This window comes from Salmo trutta, chromosome 31 (assembly GCF_901001165.1).
Source record: "Salmo trutta chromosome 31, fSalTru1.1, whole genome shotgun sequence".
NCBI classification, from domain to species: domain Eukaryota; kingdom Metazoa; phylum Chordata; class Actinopteri; order Salmoniformes; family Salmonidae; genus Salmo; species Salmo trutta.
Genome location: NC_042987.1, coordinates 2,683,121 through 2,704,863, shown reverse-complemented (window position 1 = coordinate 2,704,863; position 21,743 = coordinate 2,683,121). Strand labels below are relative to the sequence as shown.

Genomic DNA, 21,743 nt, shown 5'->3' with positions numbered 1-21,743 from the left:
TTTTAAAACTTTTGACTGGTAGTGTATATATACATTATATACTTTTTTTACCCACTTCTCCCCAATTTTGTTACTACGATCTTGGCTCATCGCTGCAACTCCCCAACAAGCGGGGGCTCTCAGCATTGGAGAGAGCATCTTCCAGTCTGAATGATTCTACGTCTTTATAAGGAAGTCTCACACCAGTTTGCTGGTAGGGTATGGGATGCTACAACCTTAGTGAACCAAGGGAATCTAAAAAGTGGAGAATGGAATGCTACAAGTTTAGTGAACCAATGGAATGAAAAAAATATATCAAAATGTATTTGTCACATGTGCCTAATACAACAGTGTAGACTTTACTATGAAATGCTTGCTTATGAGCCATGCCCAACGATGCAGAGTAAACAAATAATTATAAAAGAAACATAGTAACACAAGAGGAATAAAATACACAAGAATGGAGCTATACACAGGGAGTACAAGTACCATATCAATGTGCATGAGTAAGAGGTGCTTGAGGTAAATATGAAGACAGGGTAAAGGGACTAGGCATCAGGATAGATAAAAATACGAGTAAAATAAAGAACAGAGTAGCAGCAGCATATGATGAGTGTAAAAGTGTGTATGTGTGTGCGTATGTGTGTTTGTACTGTGTCGGTATTAACGGGTGTGTGTATGTGTGTTTGTGTTGTGTCGGTGTGTGTGTGTGCATATGTAGTATATGTGAATGTGTGTGGGTTTTGTGTGAGATTGTCAGTGTAGTAATTGTGAGTGAGTGAATATATACAGTAATGTGTGTGAATATAGTCTTGTGAGTGTGCAGAGAGTCAGTGAACTGTTTACTTGGGCAGTCGCCTATCACAGACCAGCAGTGTGTGTATGTGTGTTCACACTGATAAAGAGCGAGAGAGATGGGGGGGGGGAGTTCTCCAAAGCCTCAACTAATATTCGTTTTGACATGGTTACAAATAGCCCAGCTTTCAAAGGCAACTTTTAGAGGGAAACAGAAATCATAGTCACATTTGTTTGACCCAGGACTGAGTTTGGGAAACCCTGTGCTAAATTACTAAAATGTAAAAAATTCTAATAAATCGCAAACCTAATCCTTATTATCCTTATCCTTATTAAGTACACTGCTTTTGACCAGATCCAAATGAACCCTGGTCAAATGTAGTGCACTATATAGGGGATAGTGTGCCATTTGGGACGCAAGAAGTGTGTCCTCCCGGTCTGGCTTTGGGCAACCAGTTTTAATAAACTTGTAACTTATCAGACCTTAAGCCATTGTCTCGATTCAGATGGCATCACTCCTAAGCGATGCTGGTCCCTCAACCGATCTGTCTTGTAGCTCATATTGATTTGATTTTATTCCAGAGCATCCGCCATTTATAAAACTAAAACATAGTTCCTAATTTATGATATCCATGTGCTCGCGTATGACCTTGCATGAAATAGGCAGAATAACTACCAAATGTATTACAAATGTTGTGACAGTGATTTAATAGTTTGCAATTGTGAGAAAATAAGAACAAAGCAGTGGCTATCTCCTGCAAAAATTCATAGCAAGAACATCAGTCGCCAGTGCAGTGACTTAACCAGCTGCTAAGCAAATTGTTGTTGCTAGCTTACTTACATAGTTAGATAGCTAGCTCTATATTGACTGACAAAACAAATTATTAGCCTGTTTAAATGATCCTGAAGTTGTAGACATGCAGCCCCAAAATTAAAGGGACATTTCACCACTGCTCTTTCACAGTATATGTCCATGAACATGTTATTAAGATATAATACGTGTCATACAAATCTTGAATTTCCTCACTACATGCAAATACATGCGTTTCTGCATCTGAACAGTAGAAAAGGGCCAGCTATATATCCTGGTTGTAAGCAAACCACAATATCCCGAACTGATAGCGATTACAGGACGTAGTACCACCCCTGTCGAGGTGGATCCAGTTGAGCTGAGAATGGGCGTCAACAGGTAGCTAATGTTACTCACTGGACCAGCCATAGAACATCAGTTTACAATAACTATCTATTTTCATTGTTCTGTTGACAACAACTGCAAAGTTTAGTGTATGTGCAACTACAAGCAAGTACAGGCTTCTGGGGTAACATTTCATCAGTTACCTGCCGGAGATATTCCTCGGAGCCGACAGTGGCTGGCGGATTTCGAAAATGACCTGATAAAAATGATCTCAACTGATGGGGTTGCCAGGTCGTAGAAAGTTGAAAAGTGAAGCTAATTCCATTGATTTCCCCCATCACTTCAAAGAGGAAGGCATCCAATCAGCCAACACCAGCGCAGCAGAAAACAAGTCCAGCAGAGGTAACGTATCTAAATTAGGTAGCGAACTACATTTATTTTGTCTAAACCAAAATGTTGCTAGCTAGCTTTCATAATACGCTGACTAGACATTCCAACGCAAATCAATTGCATGCTAATGTTAGCTACTTTAGGGTACGTTAGCTACAGCCTACCAGACCATATCTAACCATTACCTAGCTAGCTAACTAACTTCCGCAGATGTTAATGTCGCTCGTCTATGTGTTCTATTTATAGAGTCCGATCCCATCAACATCTGCAGCTTCATCAACATCAAGCTCAGCACCAGGAACTAGTGTAAGTCACCTTTGCTAAATAAATGTACTGGAGCTAGGCATAAACATGGTCCATGTCTTGTTGCCATGGTTGGTGTGTTTACAAGTATGCTACTATATTAGCTTACTTTTTTCCTCATCAATCTACACACAATACCCCATAATGATAAAGCAAAAACTTTTTGCGAATTTATTTAAAATAAAAAACAGATACCTTATTTACATAAGTATTCAGACCCTTTGCTATGAGACTCGAAATTGAGTGCAGGTGTATCCTGCTTCCAATGATCATCATTGAGATGTTTCTACAACTTGATTGGAGTCCACCTGTGGTAAAATCAATTGATTGGACATGATTTGGAAAGGCACACACCTATCAATATAAGGTCCCACAGTTGACATGTCAGAGCAAAAATCACACCATAAAGTCGAAGGAATTGTCCGCAGAGCTCCGAGACAAGATTTTGTCGAGGCACAGATCTGGGGAGGGGTACCAAAAAATATCTGCAGCATTTAAGGTCCCAAAGAACACAGTGGCCTCCGTCATTCTTAAATGGAAGAAGTTTGGAACTCCCAAGACTCTTCCTAGAACTGTCCGCCCGGCCAAACTGATCAATCAGGGGAGCAGGGCCTTGGTCAGGGAGGTGACCAAGAACTCGATGGTCACTCTGACAGCGCTCCAGAGTTCCTCTGTGGAAATGGGAGAACCTTCCAAAAGGAAAACCATCTCTGCAGCACTTCACCAATCAGGCCATTATGGTAGAGTGGCCAGACAGGTGCCACTCCTCTGTAAAAAGCTTATGACAGCCTGCTTGGAGTTTGCCAAAAGGCACCTAAAGGACTCTCAGACCATGAGAAACAAGATTCTCTTGTCTGATGAAACCAAGATTGAACTGTTTGGACTGAATGCCAAGTGTCATGTCTGGAGGAAACCTGGCACCATCCCTACGGTGAAGCATGGTGGTGGGATTGGAAGTCTAGTCAGGATCAAGGGAAAGATGAATGGAGAAAAGTACAGAGTGATCCTCAATGAAAACCTGCTCCAGAGCGCTCAGGACCTCAGACTGGGGCAAAGGTTCACCTTCCAACAGGACAACGACCCTAAGCACACAGCCAAGACAACGCAGGAGTGGTTTTGGGACAAGTCTCAGAATGTCCTTGAGTGGCCCAGCTAGAGCCCGGACTTGAACCCGATCTAACATCTTTGGAGAGACCTGAAAATAGCTGTGCAGCGACGCTCCCCATCCAACCTGACAGAGCTTGAGAGGATCTGCAGCGAAGAATGGGAGAAACTCAAAAAATACATGTGTGCCAAGCTTGTAGCATCATACCCAAGCAGACTTGAGGCTGTAATCGCTTAGGGTAAAAAATAAAACAAAATACTAATTCATCTCCGCTTCAAAATAGTCAATTGTGAAATATCAAAACAACACCAACAACTCAGTGAGTCAGAATCTCCGTCTTTCTTCAAATTAACATCACCACTGAATAGTCATTCTTTCTGGAGGCCTGCTGTTCCTCTGACACCTTCGCAGTGTCTGAGGTACTGTTTCAGAAGCTACCTCCACACGCCCAGAACCTGGTGTCGCAGGTCAAAACCATATCCATCAATACAGCTACAACTTCTTCTGTAGTATTCTCTGTATTATGGAGGCTTAGTTGATTGTTTATGCAAAGCTTGGAGTATAAATGGGAGAAAAGCAGAGGTATTAGTAAGAAAGGGATGGTGTGGGTAACTGACTGGTGTCTGTTGGGTGTGGGTAATGTGTGTGAAGGTTAGTATGCATGATCTTTTGACACAAGGGGGAAAGGGTGGATATAGTGCCTAGTAGTGGTCCATGAGACACCTAGTAATTGTACTGGTGCATGTCCTGAACTGATGATATCTTGCTATCCTGGAGCATAAGAATGTGGGACGCAAACAAGCCAGTACAGCAAAAAGGTATTTATGAAAGCACAATCCCCTCTTGAGAAAACAAAATCATCAATACACAAGCCAAGTGCTCCTCAAAGTTTTCACACCCATGCAATCAGTTCTTTGGCATGGGGAAGAGGGGCTGTTAGTATACTCTTCTAGCCTATTCACTCTATTTTTGGCAGTTCTTCTTTACTCAACCACACTAGACTGTCTACAAGTCAAGCCCCCTCAACCTTTTCATACTCTTGCAGTCAATTATTTTGCATTGGGGAAAGAGGCTTATTATACCCTTCTAGCCTATTCACTCTATTGTTGGCAGTGTTTGTCTACTCAACCGCACAGCTGTAGGTGCTCATACACAACAAACGTTTCACACCTTTGCTAATAGCCCATCTCAATGCCCCATTATTGACTCTGGGTGTAACAAAACACATACAAGTCTACCGTACCCTTTTTTATTTACAGATGAACATGGTTTCATGTATGGTTACACATCCTCATGATCTGTCTTCATGTCTTTCACATCCTCGTGATCAGTCTTCATGTCTTTCCAGGAGACTTGCAGTACAAACAAATCTTCTGCAAGAAGTCGAAGTAGTGGGTGATGAAGAAATTGTACGAGCCCAGAACCGACCACTTCAGGGAGAGGCTTGTCCGCCTGGCTGTGGAGCGGAGAAAGGACAAGACGGCGGTCTACAAGCAGCCAGAATCACAGCTTCCCAAACCCAACAACCCTGCCAACTGCCAAAGCCTGCTAAACCAGCTGCCATAGCCCAAAACAAGACAAGGTTCACCAGCTGAAAAACATTCAGGACCCTGTCTGGAACATTCAGCCTACACAACATCCATATTCATTTAGACTGATGTTGTAGCATAATATAGAATGCCTAGTATGCTCACAACTGCATTGTGGTATAGATATTTCTAGCTCTTGTATACATGTATATAATGGAGTTTGATCAAATGTTTTATAAAATCTTTTTTACAAGTGTACTGACAAGTGGCTAAATGATTCCAGCAGCATCAGAAAACAAAGTGTTGACTTCAACTTCTTCTTTGCAGCTCCGTCAGGGTTATCTTTGGTCTCTTTGTTGCCTCTCTGGTTAATGCCCTCCTTGTCTGGTCCGTGTTTAGGTGGGCGGCCCTCTCTTGGCAGGTTTGTTGTGGTGCCATATTCTTTCCATTTTTTAATAATGGATTTAATGGTGCTCCGTGGGTTGTTCAAAGTTTGGGATATTTTTTGATAACCCAACCCTGATCTGTACGTCGTCACAACTTTGTCCCTGGCCTGTTTGGAGAGCTCCTTGGTCTTCATGGTGCCACTTGCTTGGTGGTGCCTCTTGCTTAGTGGTGTTGCAGACTCTGGGGCTGTTTGGAACAGGTGTATATATACTGAAATCATGTGACACTTAGATTGCACACAGGTGGACTTTATTTTGTGGCTGTTAGACTTCCTGAGCCAACGGTCACAGCGGGTCAAAATAGGTCCCCAAGTGTCGGACACATGCAACACCAACACAGGCTCTCCTCAGGGATGTGTTTTGTCCCCACTCCTGTACATTTTGTACACTAATAGTTGTACTAGTTCCCATCCTGACAGAAACCTCGTTAAGTTCGCTGATGACACTGCCTTGATCAGCCTGTTGCATGATAACGAGGAACACCATGGCCCGGTCCTAGATGACTTTGTAGAATGGTGTGAGGAATCACACTTGGTCCTCAATACCAACAAGACCAAAGAGATGTGCATAGACTTCAGGAAGCGAACAACACCTACCTCTGGAACATCTATCAGAGGTCAGAACATAGAGATTGGAGAGGAACACAAATATATGGGTGTCCTCTTGGACAATAAGCTTCAGTGGAGTAAATGTACAGACCTGACCTACATAGTCAGTAGAGACTGTACTTTATCAAAAAGCTGTGATCTTTTAATGTTAATTGTACTATACTCACTCTGTTTTACAAATCTTTCATTGAGAGTATTTAAACCTTTGTATTGTTTGTTGGTTTGGCAATTCCACTGTCAGCCAGAGAAATATGCTGAGAAGGATTATCACCACAGTAAGCAAGGTACTTGGAGTCAAACAGACAGACCTGGATGAGATCTTTAAGGTCAGGGCCCTCCGCAAGGCTCACAAAATAATTTTTGACCCAAGCCACCCCCTGTACCCAGACTTTGATCTACTCCCCTCTGGGCGCAGGTATAGGGCACCCCTAGGCAGGAAAAACAGAACTAGACAATCATTTGTGCCAGGTGTGATATCCCTCCTAAATAGCTTGGGCTAATGTTCCTATCGACCCAGTAAGGCCAGCAGGCTAGTCTCTTTTTATTGGTATGTAACTGTTATGCAAGTTGTATTGTCAATTTGTTTTGTTATTTCAATGCCACTTTAAACATGTACATGACACTGCAACAAAATTTCCCCATGGGGACAATATAGTCAGTAAAGTAAAGTGACAGTGGCCTTGCTCATCCTCTTCTTCCTCCTCTCGAGAATAGTGACAGTTCCTCTAGTGAGAATATCGGTCCTCCATCTCCTCCTCGTCCTCTCCCAGAAAACCAAGTTGATGACTGCCAGAGACCCAGCGGCGCTCGTGAGAGCGACCCCCCTTCTGTGGGCACTGGTAAGCCTACGAGTGATGAGACGGTTAGCTCCGACAGCGTGGAGTCCGAGTTCCAAAGTGCCTTCAGAAAGTATTGACTTTACTTTTTTTCTACATTTTGTTGTGTTACATCCTGAATTTAAAATGGATTAATTGAGATGTTGTGTCACTGATTGACACACAAAACCGCATAATGTCAAAGTGGAATATTATTTGTAGAAAATGTTTGAAATAAAAAAAAATGTAAAGCTGAAATGTCTTGAGTATTCAACCCCTTCGTTATGGCAAGCCTAAATAATTTCAGGAGTAAAAAATGTCCTTAACATAATAAGTTGCATGGACTTTCAGCAGGACAATAACATAAAACACATGTCCAAATCTACACTGGTTGCTTACCATCTATGGCAAGACTTGAAAATGGCTGTCTAGCAATGATCAACAATCAATTTGACAGAGCTTGAAGAACGGGAAAATAATGTATTATCCACGTGTGCAAAGCTTTTAGAGACTTACCCAAAAAGACTCACAGCTGTAAACGCCTTCTACAAAGTATTGACTCAGGGTTGTAAATTGTAATGTAAATGAAATAATTCTGTATTTTATTTTCAATAAATGTGCAAAAATTTCAAAAACATGTTTTCACTTTGTCATTATGGGGTAATGTGTAGTTAGGTGAGAGAGAAAAACATAAATGAAATCCATTATGAATTCAGGCTGTAACACAAATGTGGAATAAGTCAAGGGTATGAATACTTTCTGAAAGCACTGTAGCTTTAGATAGGCTAAAACGGCTAGACTGCATTGTATGCATAATGAAACAATCCCTGGCAAGCTATTGTTTTGACGGTGGACTGATTGTATTATTTGGCATTAAAAGACTGGTTTTACACAGCACAAACGTTCTATACAAGCTGCGAGAGAGCCCAAATACAGCTAAGGTAGGCTACAGGACAGTTGTATATTCTAAAACAATCTATTGGTTACTGATTAGTATGCTGTTGCATCAAAAATTCATTCTACAATCTGACATTTTTGAATTTCCCCCTTTAATTACTGAACAAGTAAATACTGTACATTATTGCTGCCAGCCAGCATTCTGAATAGCACCATTGCGACACCGTAGGCCTATAGATTCGTGAAACATCAACATTAGACTTAACATGATCATGTATCCATTAAACAAAGCAAAGATATAGGATACTACAAGCACTAGCATTCAGGTCTGAATCACAATAGACAAACATAGGCTCATTCTGTTCAGAGCAACCCAGGGTATGACACTATGTCATCTGGTAACTGTACAAACATAGGCTCATTCTGATCAGAGCAACCCAGGGTATGACGCCATGTCATCTGGTAACTGTACAAACATAGTGATCATCGACATTGAGACTGGAGTTTTATGGTAAGAAAATGTGAAGTGCACATTTGGACTCACGGGTGTTTGGCTTGTTTGTATGACATCAAAGTGGAATTTATTATAATCCTCAATGTCTCATTTTACAAAATACATTAGGTCCTTTTAATTTACAGCATTTCCCTCACTCAGACAACAAAACATGTGCTAAAGTTGCCCAACTAGTGGGAGGGATGGGACCAACTTCTTGTGCGTGCGATGCTCAAGTTCAGAACAGCAGTCAGTCAAAACCCATACAGCGCATTGAAGCGCAGAGCCTGAGCTCTGACGTAATTTATAGCATGCTACTGCACAAGCACTGTGTTCCAATTTAAGCACTTATTAGTGCCCAAATCTGCCATTTTCAACCCTTATACGGGTACGAGCATGGCCTTATTTCTATTATAGTATATTGGATGACTGTCATTCATATTCCATTCAACCAGCTCAATGTAACATTGATAGGTTTAGGTTACTATACGATGCTCGAATTTGCCCTATACCCATCATGAGGTTGCTACAACCTAGCCTACAAATTGAAGTCTATAACATACAGTTGAAGTCGGAAGTTTACATAAACTTAGGTTGGAGTCATTAAAACTCGTTTTTCAACCACTCCACACACTTCTTGTTAACAAACTATAGTTTTGGCAAGTCGGTTAGGACATCTACTTTGTGCATGACACAAGTAATTTTTCTAACAATTGTTTACAGACAGATTATTTCACTTATAATTCACTGTATCACAATTCCAGTGGGTCAGAAGTTTACATACACTAAGTTGACTGTGCCTTTAAACAGCTTGGAAAATTCCAGAAAATGATGTCATGGCTTTAGAAGCTTCTGATAGGCTAATTGACATCATTTGAGTCAATTGAAGGTGTACCTGGGGATGTATTTCAATGCCTACCTTCAAACTCAGTGCCTCTTTGCTTGACATCATGGAAAAATCGAAAGAAATTAGCCAAGACCTCAGAAAACAAATTGTAGACCTTCACAAGTCTACAATAGTACGCAAGTATAAACACCATGGGACCACACAGCCGTCATACCGCTCAGGAAGGAGATGCGTTCTGTCTCCTAGAGATGAACGTACTTTGGTGCGAAAAGTGCAAATCAATCCCAGAACAACAGCAAAGGACCTTGTGAAGATGCTGGAGGAAACAGATACAAAAGTATCTATATCCACAGTAAAACGAGTCCTATATCGACATAACCTGAAAGGCTGCTCAGCAAGGAAGAAGCCCCTGCTCTAAAACCACCATAAAAAAAGCCAGACTACGGTTTGCAACTGCTCATCGGGACAAAGATCGTACTTTTTGGAGAAATGGCCTCTGGTCTGATGAAACAAAAAAATAGAACTGTTTGGCCATAATGACCATTGTTATGTTTGGAGGAAAAAGGGGGAGGCTTGCAAGCCGAAGAACATCCCAACAGTGAAGCATCATATTTTGGGTGTGCTTTGCTGCAGGAGGGACTGGTGCACTGCACAAAATAGATGGCATCATGAGGCAGGAAAATTATGTGCATATATTGACGCAACATCTCAAGACATCAGTCAGGAAGTTAAAGCTTGGTCGCAAATGGGTCTTCCAAATGGACATTGACACCAAGCATACTTCCAAAGTTGTGGTAAAATGGCTTAAGCACAACAAAGTGAAGGTATTGGAGTGGCCATCACAAAGCCCTGACCTCAATCCCATAGAAAATTTGTCGGCAGAACTGAAAAAGTGTGTGCGAGCAAGGAGGCCTACAAACCTGATTCAGTTACACCAGCTCTGTCAGGAGGAATGGGCCAAAATTCATCCAAATTATTGTGGGAAGCTTGTGGAAGGCTACCCAAAATGTTTGACCCAAGTTAAACAATTTAAAGGCAACGCTACCAAATACTAATTGAGTGTATGTAAACTTATGACCCACTGGGAATGTGATGAAAGAAATAAAAGCTGACATAAATAATTCTCTCTACTGTTATTTCACATTCTTTTTTTTGTAACAGTATTTTTTATTGGAGTTTCACAATTTTCACCCATATTAAGAGATACAACAACAAAGACAAGGCAAAAAAAACAGCACTCACTTACACATATCCGTATGTATGCACGCACGTACACACACACACACCATTTTCCTCTCCCCGCTCAGCGCTTCTCTCACCCCATCTCCCTCATTGCGTCTCTCAATACATACATTTTAAACAACCATAAACAGAAAAATAAAAATAAAAAAAAATAAATAAAAATTAAATTAAATAAAAAGCTCAGTTTAAACCAAGAAGTTGAGTTCCCCACATGGACCGTACAGTGTAATTCTGAAATACATAGATCACCATTCTAAGAGAATCCTTGCAGCATAATAGCTGATACTTCAGGTTCTAGGTAATTTAGGTAAGGTTCCCATTCTTTGTAGAACTGATCTGTCTTAGAATGCAATGTACATGTCAGATATTCCAGCGGCACCCATTCAAATAGTATCTTACGCCAATCTTTAATAGAGGGGACCTTATCACTAATCCACTGTAAGAGGATGTTTTTCCTCACTGCGAAGGTGAGGATGTTGTAAAGCCTCCTCTTACCCACAGAAGTTACATGCCTACTAGGGAGACCTAACAGTAGAGAAACTGGGTCCAATTCTAGATCGACCCCTAGGATATTTTCAATTTCTTGCAGAACACCAGACCAGTATCTTTGTATTTTGGTACATGACCATAAACAATGTGTTAGGGTGCCTGTATCAGTTTTACATTTGAGACACTGAGGAGAGGAGGAAGAGGGGCTAAATGCATGTCTGCGATTTGGGGATATATGCAATCTGTGTATTATTCTTAATTGAATTGCTCTAGTACGATTACATATAGATATTGTTTTTGCATATTTCCAAATGTCCTCCCACATCTCTTCGTCAATGGTAACAGACAGTTCTTTCTCCCACACTTGTTTCACCCTCTGTGTGTCGACAGCGGAAAAGGACCTTAAAGCATCATAAAACAGACTTACAGACATTTTCCTTTGTGGGGAAAAAAGCATTCTTTCAATGACAGACATATCAGTGTTGCCAATTAAGGTGGTGCTCTTCAGAATATAATGTCTTACTTGTAGGAAACGGAAAAAGTCCTGCTTTGGGAGTTGATATTTCTCGACCATCTGCTCAAATGACAGTAAAATCTTATCCGCAAATAAGTCATTTAGTCTGCGTATGTCCTTATTAAGCCAAACGTTAAAGCCAGCATCCAGCAATCCTGGGACAAAATCTGGGTTGTTAAGAATTGGGGTAAGAGCAGAGGTTAGTTTGGACCTTCCCAGGAAACGTTGAACTGACCTCCATACTTTGAGTGTGTTAAGTGTAATGGGGTTGTTACAGTGATCTTTTACAGACTTGAAACTTGTGAAAAACAAAAGGTCCTGTAAAGGGTATTTTGAAAGAGAAGTCTCAATGTCTAACCAAATAGAGGAGTCATCGTTTGTGATCCAGTCTGAAATATAACATAGGTGGGCACACCACTGATAGAACCTGATATTGGGCAGATCCAAGCCGCCCATAGAACTTGGCAGCTGCAATATTGCCATCTTAAGTCTTGGCTTGCGTTTACTCCATATAAAGGAACTTAGCCATCAATTTACATCCTTTATTACCTTATTGGAGAGTAATACTGGGATCATTTGGATTGGATAAAGTAGCCTAGGTAAAATGTTCATTTTCAAGAGGGATATTCTACCCAACCATGAAATCAGAAGAGAGTTCCAGCGCTCCAGATCCTGTCTTATTGTGTCAAACAAGGGAACAAAATTGGCTTTGTACATTTGTTGGAATTTAGGAGTTACAAATATACCCAGATACGTAAAACCTGAGGGAGACCATTTAAAAGGGAAGGGGGGAGAAGTATTAGGTACAGAGTGAAGGTTACCAAGTGGCATAGCCTCTGATTTAGTTAGGTTAATCTTGTAGCCTGAGAATTCGCTGAATAACTCAATAATATTAATAAGAGATGTGATTGAAGTCTCGGGATTAGAAATGAATATCAGGACATCATCAGCATACAAGCTTATTTTATAGTGAACATCACCAATGAGCAGCCCCTGTATAGCAGGCGTTACCCTGATGGCCTCGGTCAGTGGTTCCATAACAAGTGCAAATAGGAGGGGGGACAAAGGACAGCCCTGTCTGGTACCTCTGTGTATAGAGAAGCTATTTGACCGTAGTCCATTAGTAAGGACAGCAGCCTGAGGATCATCATATAAAACTTTTACCCATTTTATAAAGTTGTCCCCCAGACCAAATTTATTTAGAGCAAAGAATAGGTAAGACCACTCTACACGATCAAATGCTTTCTCAGCATCTAGGGAGAGCACAAGACCATCCATAGCACTTCGTTGGTAGACTTCAATTACATTAACCTCTATGGGCTACGTGGGACGCAAGCGTCCCACCCCTGGTACACCCTATCAACAACAGGTGAAATATCAAGAGCGCCAAATTTGAAAACAATTAAATGTCATAATTAAAATTTCTCAAACATACAACTATCTTACACCCTTTGAAAGATAAACATCTCCTTAATCTAACCACGTTGTCCGATTTCAAAAAGGCTTTACGGCGAAAGCATAAAGTTAGATTATGTTAGGACAGTACATTGAAAATAGCTGTGTGTAATGTTTTGTCAATGCAAAGACACGCGTCACCAAAAGCAGAAAACCAGCTAAAATTATGCACTAACCTTTGACAATCTCCATCAGATGACACTCCTAGGACATTATGTTAGACAATACATGCATTTTTTGTTCTATCAAGTTCATATTTATATCCAAAAACAGCATTTTACTATGGCGTTGATGTTGAGGAAATCTTTTCCCTCCAATACCGCCAGTCAAATCAGCACAACAAATTAAATAATTACTATTTGAAAACATTGGTAAAATATTATATTGTCATTCAAAGAATTATAGATTTACATCTCTTGAACGCAACCGGATTGCCAGATTTAAAAATAACCTTACTGGGAAATCACACTTTGCAATAATCTGAGCACTGCGCCCAGAAAAATACGCTTTGCGATACAGACTAACCGCCATGTTGGAGAGATCTAAAATCGAAAATACTATGTAAATAATCCATTACCTTTGATTCTCTTCATCAGATGTCACTTCCAGGAATCCCAGGTCTATAACAAATGTAGTTTTGTTCAAAAAAGCTCATAATTTATGTCCAAAAAGCTCCGTGTTGTTAGCACATGATCTATGCCCGCCGGACTTGTCTTCATGAACGAGGGGGAAAAAAATATTTACGTTCGTTCAAACATGTCAAACGTTGTATAGCATAAATCATTAGTGCCTTTTTCAACCAGAACATGAATAATATTCAAGGCGGACGATTGCATTCTCTTTTAAAACATATTGGAACGAGAGTACCCAACATGAACTCGTGCGCCAGAGTCTTATCGGCCACCACCGTTCCAAGGCTCTTGTTTGGTCAGATCTCACAGTAGCAGATTCAAACCACTTTGTAAAGACTGGTGACATCTAGTGGAAGCCATAGGAAGTGCTCAACGATTAATAAGCCCCTGTGTGTTTCAATGGCATAGGCTTAAAGGTAATTCAACACATCAGGTATCCACTTCCTGTCAGAATTTGTCTCAGGGTTTTGACTGCAATATGAGTTCTGTTATACTTACAGACACCAGTTTTAGAAAATTCAGAGTGTTTTCTATCCAAACCTGAATAATAATATGCATATTCTAGCTTCTGAGTTGGTGTAGGAGGCAGTTAAAAATGGGCACATATTTTTTTCTAAATTCTCAATACTGCCCCCTAGCCCCAACAGGTTTTAAGGAGCCGTCTGACATTGTTACATGACCTACGTCCCTTAATGAAGCCAGTTTGGTCTCCTTTCACAATTAGTCGCAGTGAGTCCTCTAATCTTGTGGCTAGAATTTTAGAAAGCAATTTTCTATCCACATTCAGAAGGGAAATTGGTCTGTACGAGGAACAAGACTCCGGACATTTTCCCTTTTTGAGAATAAGTGATATGTTGGCTTCTCTCAGCGTTTGGGGGAGCTGGTCATTTGAAAATGAGTGGTTAAACATATCACGCAAAGGCTCAAGGATCAGGCCATGGAACTCTTTATAGAACTCACTACAAAACCCGTCCGGTCCTGGGGCCTTACCATTTTGCAGATTCTTAATTGCAGACATTATCTCTTCCTCAGTAATAGGGGCATTAAGGAGAGACTTCTGTTCTTCGGAGATAGTAGGGAGCTCAATCTTAGAAAATAAGTTCTCCATTAACTTGGGTGCGTCATTTGGCAGTTCTGAGGCGTAAAGATTTGCATAAAATTTCTTAAATGAGTCATTTATCAATTTATTTTCATATAAATGATTGCCATCAGAATCAGTAATAGCCGCAATTGACTGTGAGTCAGCTCTCTTTTTAGCTAGGTACGCCAAGTACTTTCCTGGCTTATCGCCATGTTCATATAGCTTTTGCTTGACAAATCTCATTTTATTTTCAGTGTCCTGTGTTAGGAGGGAGTCCAGCGTTGATCTAATGACTGATATTTCCTTTAATAGGGCAGGAGTGGGAGTTTTAATGTAGTCCTTCTCTTTAGTTCCTAATTCACCCTCTAGTGTTTTTTGCTTTTCACGCTTTTTCCGCCTCTTAGTGGCTGCATATGACATAATCAGACCCCTGGCGTACGCCTTACAGGTTTCCCAAAGGAGTGAGGGGTTATCTGTTGATTGAGAGTTAATAGAGAAAAATGCTTTAAACTCTGTAATAAAATATGATGTGAATGTATGGTCTTTAAGAATGGTTGTATTCAACCTCTAATGTCTTGACTGATTGAATGCCCCGTTGAGTTTTATGTCCAGGATCACCTCCGCATGAATAGATATGACTATGCTTCCTATCCTAGCGGATAAAACAGACTGCAGCGACGTCCTGGGCATAAAAAGGGGGGAAGTAAATATTCATTATGGAAATGCTCTGCCCTTGTAAAGTACCATTAATTATAACAAAGCGACCCAATTTATCTTTCACACACTTCAAGACCTTAAGTGGTAGGTTATTTTTCACAAGAATTGCTACACCTCTACTTCTGGATGTAAATGATGAGAAAAACACTTGACCAAACCCCCCTTGTTGTAATTTCAGATGCTCCTTATCATTCAAATGAGTTTCTTGTAACAGGGCAATATCAATATTTTCTTTTTTCAAAAAGGATAGTACCTTATTCCTTTTAATGGGGTTATGGCTCCCTCTAATGTTCCATGTACATACACGTAGTCTGTTACCTGCCATTGCGCTTTGACCATTCAATATCCAGACTGAATCCTACTGTAAAAATGGGGTGGTACCTTTTTCCATGTGTTGAACTCTCCTCTATCTCACTGAGCGTAAACAAACGATATGAACCCTGAACTCGAACTATACTAAACCCAAAAATTAAACATGTAAAGATCCAAAAGGTGGTTTTCCCACTAGCTAACATGCAGGGGATTTCAACTTTCCAATGTAGACTCTTAAGTCCGCATTGCCACTCAATAGCCTCATCCTTTATATATGTGGAAATTAAAATCAATAGAAGAAGACTGAGGCTCTTCCACCTAAAACCAAGCCTGGGCACCAATATAGGTTCACACATATTTCAGTCTGAGCTACGGCGGCAGTTACTTTAGCAAGAAAAATAATACCGATACAAATATTACTCAACAGGAGCACATGAGAACTTACACCACTGTTTCATGATCAGATTAAAAATAAAATAAGACGTTATCCAATGCTGCGGAGGTGCAGCTTAAGGTTATTTACCCGAGAGAGTCAATAAACACAGCAGCTTCTTCAGATGTGTAGAGTTTTTTAGGCGATCCGTTGACCATAATCTTCAATGTGGCCGGGTACAGCAGTGCGTAGTCGATCTTCATTCTCTTGAGTCGAGCCTTCACCTCATCAAACGCTTTGCGCCTTCGTACAACCGCTGTGGAATAATCATTGAAGAATGAGACCTTTTGACCTTTACGTTGACTACCATCAGAACCGATGTTTCTAGCCGCATCCATGACGCGCTGCTTGTCGGTAAAGTTGTGGAACTTTATAACCACTGGTCGTGGGCGCTGATTGGGACCGGGTATCGGTGCTTGAGAGCGATGTGCTCTGTCTAGCTTCACACGACCAGCCTTAGTGTCCATTTGTAGGTAGCCAGGGATCCATTCCTCAAAAATTTTTACTGAACGTGTCCCTTCAGAATTTTCCGGGAGTCCCACAACACGGATATTGCATCTGTGTCCTCGATTATCCAAGTCATCAATGTGCTCCGCCATTTCGCGCACCTGCTTCTCAAGTGCTTTTATCTTAGTGTCCATGGATGTAGTTGACGTTTCCACAGTAGCAATTCTTCCTTCCGCCTCATCAACACGTTTGACAACCCTCTGTAGTTCAGCTGAATGGCCTGCTATTGCTTCCAGGACCGTTCTTATCTTAACATCGGTCACTTTAGTAATGTTATCTGTCATTCTTTGAATCACCAGGTCCATTGTGCCTGGATCCGCAATGTTGTTAGATTCGCTAACGTTAGCTAGCTCCTCCTGCACATCTACAGGGATGGCGGTTTTGGTCAACTTCTTAGTAGCTCTGTTGGGCATGTTGTCGAAGATTTTTGAGAAATAGTCGCCAAGACTCATTGTAGGGTAACTTATTTAACCAATTCTACCACTTTTTCAAGCTAGGAGATTAATGTAAGAATATAAATTTACGAATACCGCGTGAGCTCGCTGAAACACCGTGTTCTCTCTACGGCGCCATTTTGTTCCCCCCTATTTCACATTCTTAAAATAAAGTGGTGATCCTAACTGACCTAAAACAGGGAATTATTACTAGGATTAAATGTCAGGAATTGTGAAAAACTGAGTTTAAATGTATTTGGCTAAGGTGTATTTAAACTTCCGACTTCAACTGTAGGTGAACAGGTCAAGATACAAAACAGTGTGTTTAATCAGTTATTTAGTGATGTGAATATATTTAATATATTTTTGTCACGTCCTGACCATAGAAAGCTGTTATTTTCTATGGTAGAGTAGGTCAAGGCGTGACAGGAGGTTATCTAGTTTAGATTATCTATGTTGTTATGTTCTAGTTTTGTATTTCTATGTTGGGTTTTTGTTTGGGATGATCTCCAATTAGAGGCAGCTGGTCATCGTTGTCTCTAATTGGAGATCATACTTAAGTAGGTGTTTTTCCCACCTGGGTTTGTGGGAGATTGTTTTTGTTTTTGAGTTAGTGTATGTTTCACCTCTGCGTTACGGTTTGTTGTTTGTTCTTTAGTTTATTTGTATGTATTGCATAGTTTCACAGTTCAATAAAATATGTGGAACGATAATCATGCTGCACTTTGGTCCGCTTCATCCTACGACAACCGTGACAGAATCTCCCACCACCAACGGACCAAGCAGCGTGTTCAGCAGGACAAATGGACATGGGAGGAAATCCTGGACGGGAGAGGACCCTGGAGGCAGGCCGCGGAATATCGGCGGTCAAGGGAGCAGATGGAGGCTGCGAGAGATGAACGGCGAATAAATGAGGCACTAGCACTGCGACAATGGAAGCCCGAGAGGCAGCCCCAATAAAACATTTTGGGGGGGCACACGGGGAGATTGGCAGAATCAGGGTGGAGACCTGAGCCAACTCCCCGTGCTTACCGTGGGGAGCATATGAACAGTCAGGCACCGCGTTATGCGGTGATGCGCACTGTATCTCCTGTATCTCCGGTGCGCATTCATAGCCCGGTGCGCTCTGGGCCTGCGCCCCTGAGGTGCGTGTTACCAGTCTGGCGCCACCTGTGCCAGCCCCATGCATCAGGCCTCCAGTGCGCCTGTCCAGTCCGGGGTGTCCTGTTCCTGCTCCCCGCACTCGCCCTGAGGTGTGTGTTATCAGTCTGGTGCCACCTGTGCCAGCCCCACGCATCAGGCCTCCAGTGTGCATTCCCAGTCCAGAACCTCCTGAGACCGCCTACAGTCCGGAACCTCCTGAGACGACCTACAGTCCGGAACCTCCCGAGACGGCCCACAGTCCAGAACCTCCTGAGACCGCCCACAGTCCGGAACCTCCTGAGACGGCCCACAGTCCAAAACCTCCTGAGACAGCCCACAGTCCAGAACCTCCAGCGATGTTCCCCAGTCCAGAGTCTTCAGCGACAGTCCACAGTCCAGAGTCTTCAACGACGGTCCGCAGTCCAGAGTCTTCAATGACGGTCCGCAGTCCAGAGTCTTCAACGACGGTCCGCAGTCCAGAGTCTTCAGCGACGGTCTGCAGTCCAGAACCTCCAGCGGCGGTCTGCAGTCCAGAACCTCCAGCGATGGTATGCAGTCCAGAACCTTCGGTGATGATCCACGGTCCGGGTCCTTCGGCGACGATCCAGGGTCCGGTGACACAAAAGCGGAGGGATCAGCGGGCGAAGCAGGGGTTACGCCCCGAAACGGAGCCGCCTCCTCTGCTGGAGGATCCGTGGGATGAGAAGGTTCTGCGTACTGCACCAGAGCCGCCATAGACATTAGTCACCCTCCCTTACCCTCCCTTTTTTATTTGTATATATATTTTTTTGGTGCGTTCGGAGTCCGCACCTTTGGGGGGGGTACTGTCATGTCCTGACCATAGAAAGCTGTTCTTTTCTATGGTAGAGTAGGTCAGGGTGTGACGGGGGGGTTCTAGTTTAGATTTTATATGTTGTTATGTTCTAGTTTTGTATTTCTATGTTGGGTTTTTGACGAAGCTAGAAGAATTTTAGAAGAATTTTGAAGAGAATAATGAACAAATGTTGCACAATCCAGGTGCGGAAAGCTCTTAGAGACTTACCTAGAAAGACTCACAGCTGTAATCACTGCCAAAGTTGCTATTACAAAGTATTGACTCAGGCGTATGAATAATTATGTAAATGAGATATTTCTGTATTTCATTTTCAATAAATTTGCGAACATTTCTAAAAACATGTTTCACTTTGTCATTATGTGGTATTGTGTGTAGATTGGTAAAACACGTTTTTTTCCCATTTAATCCATTTTGAATTCAGGCTGTAACACAACAAAATGTGGAATAAGTCAAGGGGTATGAATAATTTCTGAAGGCACTGTAAGAGTCGTTAGAAGGTAAGGGCTTCTGTTCTTAAACATAGATCATAGGAAATCCCAGGGCATAGTGTCTATAATACTGTAATATGCTCACATAGTTGCTGTCACAAACTCAGGTGGATATTCATTTCCAATTTCTGTACTTTTTTAATCATGTTTTTTTGCAACTGTTTGTCAAATTGTGTTGTGTTTTACTTGTAGCCCAGGTTGCCCTGAAAAGAAAATGGTAAAACACTTCAATGTGACACTTCTTGGTTCCATGTGGGTCTAATGCTTTATAACACATGAATGAATAAGCTACTACAACAATAAATCGTAAACACTATACGAATACTCATTACTTAAGCACCAATAACTCATTGACTAAGCATGTATAACACATGAATAAGTGCTCATTACCACAATTACAACAGTAATTCATTTACGTACCGGTACTTCATGCCAGTGAGCTTGGCGGTGGACTCCTTGAGGTTGTGGTGGTAGCGGTTGGTAAAGGAGCCCAGGCTGCGGGCGATGAGGGCCACCGTACGGAAGCGTGCCCGTGCCTGGCTGGCCGTGTTGGCACTGGTGGCATTCTGCTTGCTGTGCCCTCCATTCCCCGGGGGCCTCAGCCCTCCTCTTCCTCCGTCCTGGTCCGAACATGCAAACGAAACCTGCATGGTGGTGGCTGTACTGTCGGTGGTGGTGGTGGGCTGCTGGGGCTGCTTGCCAGCCTTGCTCCAGTCTTCACTGGGTTGTATGTGTCTGCAGTGTCTTTGCCTCTCCTGAAGTGGTTTTTGTCTCCTTTAGTGGTCATGCATTTCACTTTTTTGTCGAAAAGTCCCCTCGCATTCTACCTCTTTCTCTTCTGTTTGTTATACCTGGCTCTCAGCCCTTCTCTTTCTCTTCCCTCCTCTTCTCAGGCTAGTCTGTGCCACTGAGGAGGTTCTCCGGGAGCAGGGGACTGCAGTGGAGGGGTCTCCTTCACCCTCCAGCGTCGGCTAAACCGTCCAGTCAAGAACCAGGAGCGGGAGCGGACTGCATTGCATACAGAGCAACACACACAGCCACACACAGACTCGCTCACACACAGACTCTCTTACACACTCATAACCAAATCTTAACAGACCAACACAAACACTCTCGCTTTCTCACACACAGACAAATCTTCAATCTTCCAAATCTACACACTGCCACATGCAAAGAAAAACATTCTTACACCAAGCCAGATATCTACAGCGTTGGAGATCAAAAGAATGAAGAGATTCTTGGATTGTCCTTAAACCTCAAGGAGAAGTGAGCTGTCCTGTGAGGAAAGCTGGAGTCCCACTAAGACTTGCATCCCACCAGGACCTTTGGTAGTAGAGAGCTGATATGCAAGCTTCCTAGCCCAGGAAATCCCGCTTCTAAAAGTCCACCATGCTGAGAAGAGAGGGACAGCTTCCAATGCTCTGCTCAGAAGGAAAACGTGGTGAAAGTGCTCCGTTTGATACAGAGACCCCAGAATGATAGCGAGGAAGTGAAGAAGAGGAGGAGAAGGAGGAGGGAAAAGGACGAAGCATGATCCCTCTCTTCTGAAAGGAAAGGACAGGCGTACAATGAGAGGGGGAGTGAGGAGCCGAGAAGGAATGCATGGTGGTGAGTGTGAGAGTGAGCGAGGGAGTGATTGAAAGAGAGAGACAGGCTGCTGCCTCTAAATGACTGGCTGAAATAACCACAGCGTTTCCTCACTAGCGACACACAGAGAGAGGAGAACACAGTGTGGATGGAAGGGACAGAGCTGAAGCCAAGTGGTGTGTGTGTGTGTGTGTGTGTGTGTGTGTGTGTGTGTGTGTGTGTGTGTGTGTGTGTGTGTGTGTGTGTGTGTGTGTGTGTGTGTGTATCAAAGAGTGTTTGTTTATTGAGGTAGATGCTCAGTGGTATTATAAGCATAGCTGGGTTAAGTACGGGTGCTACAGCACCCCCTGGTGGTGAGATGGTAAAACTGCAGAAGAGGTATAAGAACTTGTGTTGTTGCAATTAAAAACTGTTATTATATTTTTTTTCCGTTGCATTATTTGATAAAAATAATAATAATATTGGCTATAATATAGTGTAATATAGTATATAAAAATATAAATAAAATCTTCAAACTGTACAATCAAGCTTT

At 42.1% G+C, this 21,743-nt stretch overlaps 1 protein-coding gene across 1 annotated transcript in view; it reads right to left on the bottom strand.

Annotated features, from left to right (window-relative positions):
* LOC115169338 (voltage-gated potassium channel subunit beta-1) overlaps nucleotides 1-21,524 on the bottom strand; it is a 93,324-nt gene extending 71,800 nt beyond the window's left edge. The window contains exon 1 of the mRNA XM_029724860.1: nucleotides 20,045-21,524. Within this exon, the coding sequence (XP_029580720.1) occupies nucleotides 20,045-20,274 (230 nt within the window). The 5' untranslated portion in view covers nucleotides 20,275-21,524. The remainder of the gene's footprint in view (nucleotides 1-20,044) is intronic.
* Between the last annotated feature and the right edge of the window lie 219 nt (nucleotides 21,525-21,743).